Genomic DNA, 11,883 nt, shown 5'->3' on the forward strand with positions numbered 1-11,883 from the left:
GGTAAAACAGTCAAAATTTGGCTTTTTATTTACATGTATTTCCTACCATAAAAATGGATGATTTTTGCCCAAATCTGTTAAAATGTGGGTGTTTGAATATTGATTCATGCTCCCCTCGTCTCCAGAAGTATTTCTGCGATGTTTGGAGAAAAGTCAATTTTTGGCCAAATTTGGTGAAAAATGTAAGGCTAACCCCTTGTATTTTTTTCAATTTTGGCCAAAAAATGAAATTCCTTGAAATTTGCTGGAAAGATGCCTAAGGTAACCCTGAACACATTCCAATGCGATTTGGGAACAGATGTGCCTTTGAAAAGAAAATTTGGCCGAAATTTGGGGTAAAACAGTCAAAATTTGGCTTTTTATTTACATGTATTTCCTACCATAAAAATGGATGATTTTTGCCCAAATCTGTTAAAATGTGGGTGTTTGAATATTGATTCATGCTCCCCTCGTCTCCAGAGGTATTTCTGCGATGTTTGGAGAAAAGTCAATTTTTGGCCAAATTTGGTTAAAAATGTAAGGCTAACCCCTTGTATTTTTTTCAATTTTGGCCCAAAAATGAAATTCCTTGAAATTTGCTGGAAAGATGCCTAAGGTAACCCTAAAAACATTCCAATTCGATTTGGGAACAGATGTGCCTTTGAAAAGAAAAATTGGCCGAAATTTGGGGTAAAACAGTCAAAATTTGGCTTTTTATTTACATGTATTTCCTACCATAAAAATGGATGATTTTTGCCTAAATCTGCCAAAATGTGGGTGTTTGAATATTGATTCATGCTCCCCTCGTCTCCAGAGGTATTTCTGCGTTGTTTGGAGAAAAGTCAATTTTTGGCCAAATTTGGTTAAAAATGTAAGGCTAACCCCTTGTATTTTTTTCAATTTTGGCCAAAAAATGAAATTCCTTGAAACTTGCAGGAAAGATGCCTAAGGTAACCCTGAACACATTCCAATTCGATTTGGGAAGAGATGTGCCTTTGAAAAGAAAATTTGGCCGAAATTTGGGGTAAAAACAGTCAAAATTTGGCTTTTTATTTACATGTATTTCCTAACATAAAAATGGATGATATTTGCCTAAATCTGCCAAAATGTGGGTGTTTGAATATTGATTCATGCTCCCCTCGTCTCCAGAGGTATTTCTGCGTTGTTTGGAGAAAAGTCAATTTTTGGCCAAATTTGGTGAAAAATGTAAGGCTAACCCCTTGTATTTTTTTCAATTTTGGCCAAAAAATGAAATTCCTTGAAACTTGCAGGAAAGATGCCTAAGGTAACCCTGAACACATTCCAATTCGATTTGGGAACAGATGTGCCTTTGAAAGGAAAATTTGGCCGAAATTTGGGGTAAAACAGTCAAAATTTGGCTTTTTATTTACATGTATTTCCTTACACAAAAATGGATGATTTTTGCCTAAATCTGCCAAAATGTGGGTGTTTGAATATTGATTCATGCTCCCCTCGTCTCCAGAGGTATTTCTGCGTTGTTTGGAGAAAAGTCAATTTTTGGCCAAATTTGGTTAAAAATGTAAAGCTAACCCCTTGTATTTTTTTCAATTTTGGCCAAAAAATGAAATTCCTTGAAACTTGCAGGAAAGATGCCTAAGGTTACCCTGAACACATTCCAATTAGATTTGGGAACAGTTGTGCCTTTGAAAAGAAAATTTGGCCGAAATTTGGGGTAAAACAGTCAAAATTTGGCTTTTTATTTACATGTATTTCCTACCATAAAAATGGATGATTTTTGCCCAAATCTGTTAAAATGTGGGTGTTTGAATATTGATTCATGCTCCCCTCGTCTCCAGAGGTATTTCTGCGATGTTTGGAGAAAAGTCAATTTTTGGCCAAATTTGGTTAAGTGTGCGTTTATGAGAAGACCATGCAAAATCCTGAAAAATCGACAAGGTGGGGGGTCAGCGAATTAAGTTCAAATCTTGGCCATTTGATCCCCACCTGAGACGATACCACTCGGTGGAGTAGCTCGATAAATAATCACACGGTGGCCGAGTACGGGGCACCAACAATTTTGAGCAAAAAGGGTGACTTCCGGGGAGTAAATTTGTGTTGTTTCTGGTGTAAAGTTATAGCCTCGTTTATACCCTTAAACTAAATCGTTTACTGTCGACCTACATATCAAAGGAAAGGGTTTAATCTCCTCTAAACGATGAAATATAAATCTGTGATATGCAAGCATTCCCTGTGGAGATATAGGCGTAAGAAAAACACGTATCAGCTCTATTACGAAAAGAAGTCATTTACGCGGTAAACCATAACTTAATTAATGCAGGGCTGAGAGTCAACAAACTTGGAGGAAATATAGTTCAGATATCCGACTACAATAATAAAAAATAAAAAAACTGTCAGCTCTTCTTGTTTTTGTTTGCTCACGGTCAACAAAGTTGAAAAATTCCTAATTTTCAAGACCAAACCTACATAGACCCCTAGACAGTTCCGAGTGCAATTGGTTGCCCTTAATTGACATTTTGCAGGAGTTGTTGTAAGAGCATAACAAAATGTACATTTTGCAGACTTCACCTATTGGGTGGGTGGGTGAGTGGGCTACCTTTGGTGGTGCGCACTGATCCGGTAGGAGGGGAACGTCCTGTTGCCGCCTACCCAGTTAGCGCGCGGTATCGAAAGAGGGCGCCCTCGCATTACATTACCGTCAAAATGGACTTGCCGTCTGTGCGGCTGCAATGTGATTTTAGTAATTTTGAGAATAGCAAAGCCATCGAATGTGGTGTAAATCCCTCTTATCTGCGCGAACTAAATACAGTGCAACTTAATCGATGCACAAAGGACATACGGAGCCATTTGCAGAAAAGTTGCTGCATATGATGTGAATGTCGAGTGGAAACTGATCCTCCTGCGATGTGGTTTGTTCGACGTCGATGCATACACTGAGTGATAAGACAATATGTCCAGCGCAATCCGCATAGATACAAGTTAGGGTTGAGTTGGACATCATCAAGGAAATGTTGTCATCTACTCCATAAAGTGAAAGGCAAACCATTCCGTGGTGGGAATAAAGCAACTAGCCGTGAGATGTTTGATCGATGGGGTATCCTGATCACAGTTGGAACAGGTAAGAAGACAGAAATCAAACAAAAAACACATTTCTGAAATGAATCAATCATGGTCATGGTCCATTTCTGATCAACTGATTTTGTTTCTGGGAATGTCATATCAATTAAATCCCTTATCATGCAGTTGACTTGGGACCAGTGAAATGTATTATTGTGTGAAAAATTAATACTGGTTGTCACAGCTCTGGACCACACACATGGTTTTCGGCAGTGGACACACATGGTGGATATTTTGATTTTTTTTATATAAAGAAAGTTGGAGCTGCACTGAACATGCGCAGTTTGGGGAATAAAATAAATATTTGTTTTGCACTTACATTGTTGTTTTGACTTTAATTCACGAGATGTGACTCATCAGACCATTTACAAGAACAATTTCAGATTTGTTTCCCCTTTTATACAAATCCTCCAGAAAATGAAAAAGTAATAATTGTAAATAAATACAGTCAATCTAAAATAATAAAAGAAGATTTTTTATTTTTTATTTTTTATTTTTTTTTGGGGGGGGGGAATTTATGACATTGGTTTTGTTCAAGGGATCTATTGCTCAATATTGTTGGCTACATACGCCCCGCTTTATATCTTTTACGTTTAAAAAATATTAAGCCTGCTGCGGCCTTAACACTTTGTTAATTCTCACTGTTCATATGACTTTCAGGTATCTGTAGAGGTTGTCTATCTAAGCACAAACAAGCAGTTACGCACCAGACAGCGGAACAATTACCACCTAGCGATGTGCTCTCTAAGGAACAAGAAAAGCAGCAGTGTACAATCAGTGATTTCACATCGCCGGCTGGTGTACCATCTCTCCAACCCACCGACACAGAATGCACTTCAGTTCATGAGGTAATGAGAGTGAACTTAGAATGGACATAGTCATATTGCATCTCATTTATCACAGATGAATTGTAAGTACTCTTCTTTGAGTACATAAATTTGTATTTCAAACCCTGCTATATGTAGCACGCATCTCACTGTTTTTATTTTCCTCATGATTATTTCTAGCATACATCTGAGTCCTCATCAACTGATGGAGATATTACACAGGATGTAGGTGCACTTGACTCTTCTTGGGCTCCAGCCCCCGACCAAAAATGTGGAGCTGCAACCCCTGAACACTTTCCTTACTCAGGGTGGAATGTCTGCTGTTGATGGGCAGCTTCGTCTGTCATTAGAAGAAGCATCTGATAACACCATCCGTTATTATAGAAGGAAGGCAAAGGAAGCCTTTGGTTAATTCTTCATTGTTTAGCACCGGGTCAAGAAGATGGGCTCATGAAGAATTGAAGATTACAATCGGTGAAACAACTGCTGAATCATCACAAAGTAGTCAAGATTTTGATAGTAGTACCCGGTGTTTTTTTTTATTGCATCCTTTTTTACCAACATTTTTGCATTAGTGGTTCCATGTTCTCTTCCTTTACGTATTTTGTGTTTAAACAAAGGGTTATCATGGCTTGTTATTGGAAGACGGTGACTGTTCTTGTTTTTTAATGTTAATTTAAGAAGGAAAACGATTTTCTTGATTTATATTCAATTGTTTTTTTCGAGTTTGATCGTTAGGTTGTTCCATGTGTCATTCTATTTTGATACTGTGTTGGTTCAGTTTTCTTCTTTCAACTTCCATTTAAGTTTAAAGTTCAATTTAGTTTTGTACAGTTGACTCTCGTTATAGCAAGGTCGGTGAGACCGCCCAAACTACCTCTTTAAACAGAAATGTTGCTTTAAAAGGACAGCGAAACAAAGAGACACAAAGAGAACTAGAGATTTGAGACCTCAGAATTTGCTCTTTATAAGCAGACGTCGACTGTAGTACTACCATTTTACTTATTTGGTTGTGTGGATAACAGGTTTAAGGTTTGGGAAAAAGTAAATTTGGATCCTTTTTGATTATTGGTTTTTTTTTAATGGTTTTCTTCAAATTGTGGTTGGTAAAATAAATCATTCTTTTGTTTTGTCATTCTAAAAATATGTTTGTCATTGTTTCTATATATTCAAATTCCTTTCTACTTGTTCCTACCCCATCTAGGTCTATCTCATTTTTGACAGCGAGTACCCCAACATTTAGCGTTTTTCTCATTCAATTTATTATTTTCCAAGTTTATTAATTTTCCGGTTACATTAACAAGCCAAAAAATAACAGAATTGTCATCCAAGCCTCATCATTCCCACATTTGGTGCACGATATGTGGCAGGGTGTCCCCCCCCCCCCACCCCACCCCCATTGTGTCTGTTAACAAAAAGACAAGTGTGTGTTGAGTATTGGAACATTTGTGGGGACTTCCCTCTGCCACAAATCGGGCAGGGTATACATTCCATCCTGGACTCGGAAAGGTGGCGGCCATATTGATTTAAGATGAAACCCCCCCCCCCCCCCACCCTAAAAATGGGATTAATTAAGGGATTATAGCACCCCTAATGGCGTCTCCAGTATTAAAACAGGTTTTAATTTTATTGATCATGAAAAAATATACACGTTTGCCAATTTTCATAACGTTCAAGCAAAACAGTCAAAATTATGTGAAAAATACATTTTTTTGACCAAAAGGTGCCCAAAAAAACGCCCTCTATGAAAGATTTTTAAAAACATTTTTGACGTCATTATTTACAAATGGGAAAAATAAAAACTTGGTGGCAAATTTCATGAAAATTGGTTGTCGACTTTTGAAAATACAGAAAAGAGGGGGGGGGCACTGTATGCCCCTCCCCCGTCCCTTTACTACCGAAAAATAGGGGTAAAACAGGCTCCTGCCATTTCATACTAAAAACTGCTGACAATTTTTTTATTCTTGATACTTAAAGACCAGATGAATACTCTCTCTTCACCTGAGTGTCATTGTTCAAAGACCTGCACTAATGACGCTACGGCGACTTAAAAGATCGCTATTTCTATGACTCAACTTTGGGGGAACCCTTAGTGCCGTTGCCTCCTAAGAGCAATTTTTTTTCTAAATTTTGAGTTCCTGGTTTAGGTCAGGATACAACCTCAAGACCATGAAAATTTCATTTCTCTGCTGCTTTCCCCTGTTGAGCAGCAAGCGTTTAAACTTTTGTACCCCAAAATCATAAAAATCACCATTTTTCACTAATAAAAACACATTTTTGGCTCTTTTTTTCTGCTACGGAGGTCAGATTGGCCAATATTTTGTACAACCTCAAGGCTACCTATGACCCACCTACCCCCAAATTTTAACCAAATCCGCTGACCGACCCCCACCTTGTCACGGTCTGCATGGTCCTCTCGTGGACTACTCTTAAAAATGTTAGGCTAACTTGTATTTTTTTCAATTTTGGCCCAAAAATGAAATTCCTTGAAATTTGCTGGAAAGATGCCTAAGGTAACCCTGAACACATTCCAATTCGATTTGGGAACAGATGTGCCTTTGAAAAGAAAATTTGGCCGAAATTTGGGGTAAAACAGTCAAAATTTGGCTTTTTATTTACATGTATTTCCTACCATAAAAATGGATGATTTTTGCCTAAATCTGCCAAAATGTGGGTGTTTGAATATTGATTCATGCTCCCCTCGTCTCCAGAGGTATTTCTGCGTTGTTTGGAGAAAAGTCAATTTTTGGCCAAATTTGGTGAAAAATGTAAGGCTAACCCCTTGTATTTTTTCAATTTTGGCCAAAAAATGAAATTCCTTGAAACTTGCAGGAAAGATGCCTAAGGTAACCCTGAACACATTCCAATTCGATTTGGGAAGAGATGTGCCTTTGAAAAGAAAATTTGGCCGAAATTTGGGGTAAAACAGTCAAAATTTGGCTTTTTATTTACATGTATTTCCTACCATAAAAATGGATGATTTTTGCCCAAATCTGTTAAAATGTGGGTGTTTGAATATTGATTCATGCTCCCCTCGTCTCCAGAGGTATTTCTGCGATGTTTGGAGAAAAGTCAATTTTTGGCCAAATTTGGTTAAAAATGTTAGGCTAACTTGTATTTTTTTCAATTTTGGCCCAAAAATGAAATTCCTTGAAATTTGCTGGAAAGATGCCTAAGGTAACCCTGAACACATTCCAATTCGATTTGGGAACAGATGTGCCTTTGAAAAGAAAATTTGGCCGAAATTTGGGGTAAAACAGTCAAAATTTGGCTTTTTATTTACATGTATTTCCTACCATAAAAATGGATGATTTTTGCCTAAATCTGCCAAAATGTGGGTGTTTGAATATTGATTCATGCTCCCCTCGTCTCCAGAGGTATTTCTGCGTTGTTTGGAGAAAAGTCAATTTTTGGCCAAATTTGGTTAAAAATGTAAGGCTAACCCCTTGTATTTTTTTCAATTTTGGCCAAAAAATGAAATTCCTTGAAACTTGCAGGAAAGATGCCTAAGGTAACCCTGAACACATTCCAATTCGATTTGGGAACAGATGTGCCTTTGAAAAGAAAATTTGGCCGAAATTTGGGGTAAAAACAGTCAAAATTTGGCTTTTTATTTACATGTATTTCCTAACATAAAAATGGATGATATTTGCCTAAATCTGCCAAAATGTGGGTGTTTGAATATTGATTCATGCTCCCCTCGTCTCCAGAGGTATTTCTGCGTTGTTTGGAGAAAAGTCAATTTTTGGCCAAATTTGGTGAAAAATGTAAGGCTAACCCCTTGTATTTTTTTCAATTTTGGCCAAAAAATGAAATTCCTTGAAACTTGCAGGAAAGATGCCTAAGGTAACCCTGAACACATTCCAATTCGATTTGGGAACAGATGTGCCTTTGAAAAGAAAATTTGGCCGAAATTTGGGGTAAAACAGTCAAAATTTGGCTTTTTATTTACATGTATTTCCTACCATAAAATGGATGATTTTTGCCCAAATCTGCCAAAATGTGGGTGTTTGAATATTGATTCATGCTCCCCTCGTCTCCAGAGGTATTTCTGCGTTGTTTGGAGAAAAGTCAATTTTTGGCCAAATTTGGTTAAAAATGTAAGGCTAACTTGTATTTTTTTCAATTTTGGCCCAAAAATGAAATTCCTTGAAACTTGCTGGAAAGATGCCTAAGGTAACCCTGAACACATTCCAATTCGATTTGGGAACAGATGTGCCTTTGAAAAGAAAATTTGGCCGAAATTTGGGGTAAAACAGTCAAAATTTGGCTTTTTATTTACATGTATTTCCTACCATAAAAATGGATGATTTTTGCCTAAATCTGCCAAAATGTGGGTGTTTGAATATTGATTCATGCTCCCCTCGTCTCCAGAGGTATTTCTGCGTTGTTTGGAGAAAAGTCAATTTTTGGCCAAATTTGGTTAAAAATGTAAGGCTAACCCCTTGTATTTTTTTCAATTTTGGCCAAAAAATGAAATTCCTTGAAACTTGCAGGAAAGATGCCTAAGGTAACCCTGAACACATTCCAATTCGATTTGGGAACAGATGTGCCTTTGAAAAGAAAATTTGGCCGAAATTTGGGGTAAAAACAGTCAAAATTTGGCTTTTTATTTACATGTATTTCCTAACATAAAAATGGATGATATTTGCCTAAATCTGCCAAAATGTGGGTGTTTGAATATTGATTCATGCTCCCCTCGTCTCCAGAGGTATTTCTGCGTTGTTTGGAGAAAAGTCAATTTTTGGCCAAATTTGGTGAAAAATGTAAGGCTAACCCCTTGTATTTTTTTCAATTTTGGCCAAAAAATGAAATTCCTTGAAACTTGCAGGAAAGATGCCTAAGGTAACCCTGAACACATTCCAATTCGATTTGGGAACAGATGTGCCTTTGAAAAGAAAATTTGGCCGAAATTTGGGGTAAAACAGTCAAAATTTGGCTTTTTATTTACATGTATTTCCTACACAAAAATGGATGATTTTTGCCTAAATCTGCCAAAATGTGGGTGTTTGAATATTGATTCATGCTCCCCTCGTCTCCAGAGGTATTTCTGCGTTGTTTGGAGAAAAGTCAATTTTTGGCCAAATTTGGTGAAAAATGTAAAGCTAACCCCTTGTATTTTTTTCAATTTTGGCCAAAAAATGAAATTCCTTGAAACTTGCAGGAAAGATGCCTAAGGTTAACCTGAACACATTCCAATTAGATTTGGGATCAGTTGTGCCTTTGAAAAGAAAATTTGGCCGAAATTTGGGGTAAAACAGTCAAAATTTGGCTTTTTATTTACATGTATTTCCTAACATAAAAATGGATGATTTTTGCCTAAATCTGCCAAAATGTGGGTGTTTGAATATTGATTCATGCTCCCCTCGTCTCCAGAGGTATTTCTGCGTTGTTTGGAGAAAAGTCAATTTTTGGCCAAATTTGGTTAAAAATGTAAGGCTAACCCCTTGTATTTTTTTCAATTTTGGCCAAAAAATGAAATTCCTTGAAACTTGCAGGAAAGATGCCTAAGGTAACCCTGAACACATTCCAATTCGATTTGGGAACAGATGTGCCTTTGAAAAGAACATTTGGCCGAAATTTGGGGTAAAACAGTCAAAATTTGGCTTTTTATTTACATGTATTTCCTAACACAAAAATGGATGATTTTTGCCTAAATCTGCCAAAATGTGGGTGTTTGAATATTGATTCATGCTCCCCTCGTCTCCAGAGGTATTTCTGCGTTGTTTGGAGAAAAGTCAATTTTTGGCCAAATTTGGTAAAAAATGTAAGGCTAACCCCTTGTATTTTTTTCAATTTTGGCCAAAAAATGAAATTACTTGAAATTTGCTGGAAAGATGCCTAAGGTAACCCTGAACACATTCCAATTAGATTTGGGAACAGATGTGCCTTTGAAAAGAAAATTTGGCCGAAATTTGGGGTAAAACAGTCAAAATTTGGCTTTTTATTTACATGTATTTCCTACCAAAAATGGATGATTTTTGCCTAAATCTGCCAAAATGTGGGTGTTTGAATATTGATTCATGCTCCCCTCGTCTCCAGAGGTATTTCTGCGTTGTTTGGAGAAAAGTCAATTTTTGGCCAAATTTGGTTAAAAATGTAAGGCTAACCCCTTGTATTTTTTTCAATTTTGGCCAAAAAATGAAATTCCTTGAAACTTGCAGGAAAGATGCCTAAGGTACCCTGAACACATTCCAATTAGATTTGGGAACAGTTGTGCCTTTGAAAAGAAAATTTGGCCGAAATTTGGGGTAAAACAGTCAAAATTTGGCTTTTTATTTACATGTATTTCCTACCATAAAAATGGATGATTTTTGCCTAAATCTGCCAAAATGTGGGTGTTTGAATATTGATTCATGCTCCCCTCGTCTCCAGAGGTATTTCTGCGTTGTTTGGAGAAAAGTCAATTTTTGGCCAAATTTGGTTAAAAATGTTAGGCTAACTTGTATTTTTTTCAATTTTGGCCCAAAAATGAAATTCCTTGAAACTTGCAGGAAAGATGCCTAAGGTAACCCTGAACACATTCCAATTCGATTTGGGAACAGATGTGCCTTTGAAAAGAAAATTTGGCCGAAATTTGGGGTAAAACAGTCAAAATTTGGCTTTTTATTTACATGTATTTCCTACCATAAAAATGGATGATTTTTGCCTAAATCTGCCAAAATGTGGGTGTTTGAATATTGATTCATGCTCCCCTCGTCTCCAGAGGTATTTCTGCGTTGTTTGGAGAAAAGTCAATTTTTGGCCAAATTTGGTGAAAAATGTAAGGCTAACCCCTTGTATTTTTTTCAATTTTGGCCAAAAAATGAAATTCCTTGAAACTTGCAGGAAAGATGCCTAAGGTAACCCTGAACACATTCCAATTCGATTTGGGAACAGATGTGCCTTTGAAAAGAAAATTTGGCCGAAATTTGGGGTAAAACAGTCAAAATTTGGCTTTTTATTTACATGTATTTCCTACCATAAAAATGGATGATTTTTGCCTAAATCTGCCAAAATGTGGGTGTTTGAATATTGATTCATGCTCCCCTCGTCTCCAGAGGTATTTCTGCGTTGTTTGGAGAAAAGTCAATTTTTGGCCAAATTTGGTTAAAAATGTAAGGCTAACTTGTATTTTTTTCAATTTTGGCCAAAAAATGAAATTCCTTGAAACTTGCTGGAAAGATGCCTAAGGTAACCCTGAACACATTCCAATTCGATTTGGGAACAGATGTGCCTTTGAAAAGAAAATTTGGCCGAAATTTGGGGTAAAACAGTCAAAATTTGGCTTTTTATTTACATGTATTTCCTACCATAAAAATGGATGATTTTTGCCTAAATCTGCCAAAATGTGGGTGTTTGAATATTGATTCATGCTCCCCTCGTCTCCAGAGGTATTTCTGCGTTGTTTGGAGAAAAGTCAATTTTTGGCCAAATTTGGTTAAAAATGTAAGGCTAACCCCTTGTATTTTTTTCAATTTTGGCCAAAAAATGAAATTCCTTGAAACTTGCAGGAAAGATGCCTAAGGTAACCCTGAACACATTCCAATTCGATTTGGGAACAGATGTGCCTTTGAAAAGAAAATTTGGCCGAAATTTGGGGTAAAAACAGTCAAAATTTGGCTTTTTATTTACATGTATTTCCTAACATAAAAATGGATGATTTTTGCCTAAATCTGCCAAAATGTGGGTGTTTGAATATTGATTCATGCTCCCCTCGTCTCCAGAGGTATTTCTGCGTTGTTTGGAGAAAAGTCAATTTTTGGCCAAATTTGGTGAAAAATGTAAGGCTAACCCCTTGTATTTTTTTCAATTTTGGCCAAAAAATGAAATTCCTTGAAACTTGCAGGAAAGATGCCTAAGGTAACCCTGAACACATTCCAATTCGATTTGGGAACAGATGTGCCTTTGAAAAGAAAATTTGGCCGAAATTTGGGGTAAAACAGTCAAAATTTGGCTTTTTATTTACATGTATTTCCTAACATAAAAATGGATGATATTT

The 11,883-nt window shown here is 36.7% G+C and overlaps 1 protein-coding gene across 1 annotated transcript; it reads left to right on the plus strand.

Annotated features, from left to right (window-relative positions):
• Positions 1-2,510: 2,510 nt before the first annotated feature.
• On the plus strand, positions 2,511-4,968 carry LOC119718834. Its single transcript, XM_038188253.1, has 3 exons — positions 2,511-3,076; positions 3,736-3,923; positions 4,083-4,968. Exons 1-3 carry the CDS (start codon positions 3,037-3,039, stop codon positions 4,227-4,229), a joined length of 375 nt encoding a protein of 124 aa, XP_038044181.1. The 5' UTR covers positions 2,511-3,036; the 3' UTR covers positions 4,230-4,968.
• Positions 4,969-11,883: the final 6,915 nt, after the last annotated feature.

This window comes from Patiria miniata, unplaced genomic scaffold (assembly GCF_015706575.1).
Source record: "Patiria miniata isolate m_02_andy unplaced genomic scaffold, ASM1570657v1 HiC_scaffold_7, whole genome shotgun sequence".
Taxonomy (NCBI): Eukaryota; Metazoa; Echinodermata; class Asteroidea; order Valvatida; family Asterinidae; genus Patiria; species Patiria miniata.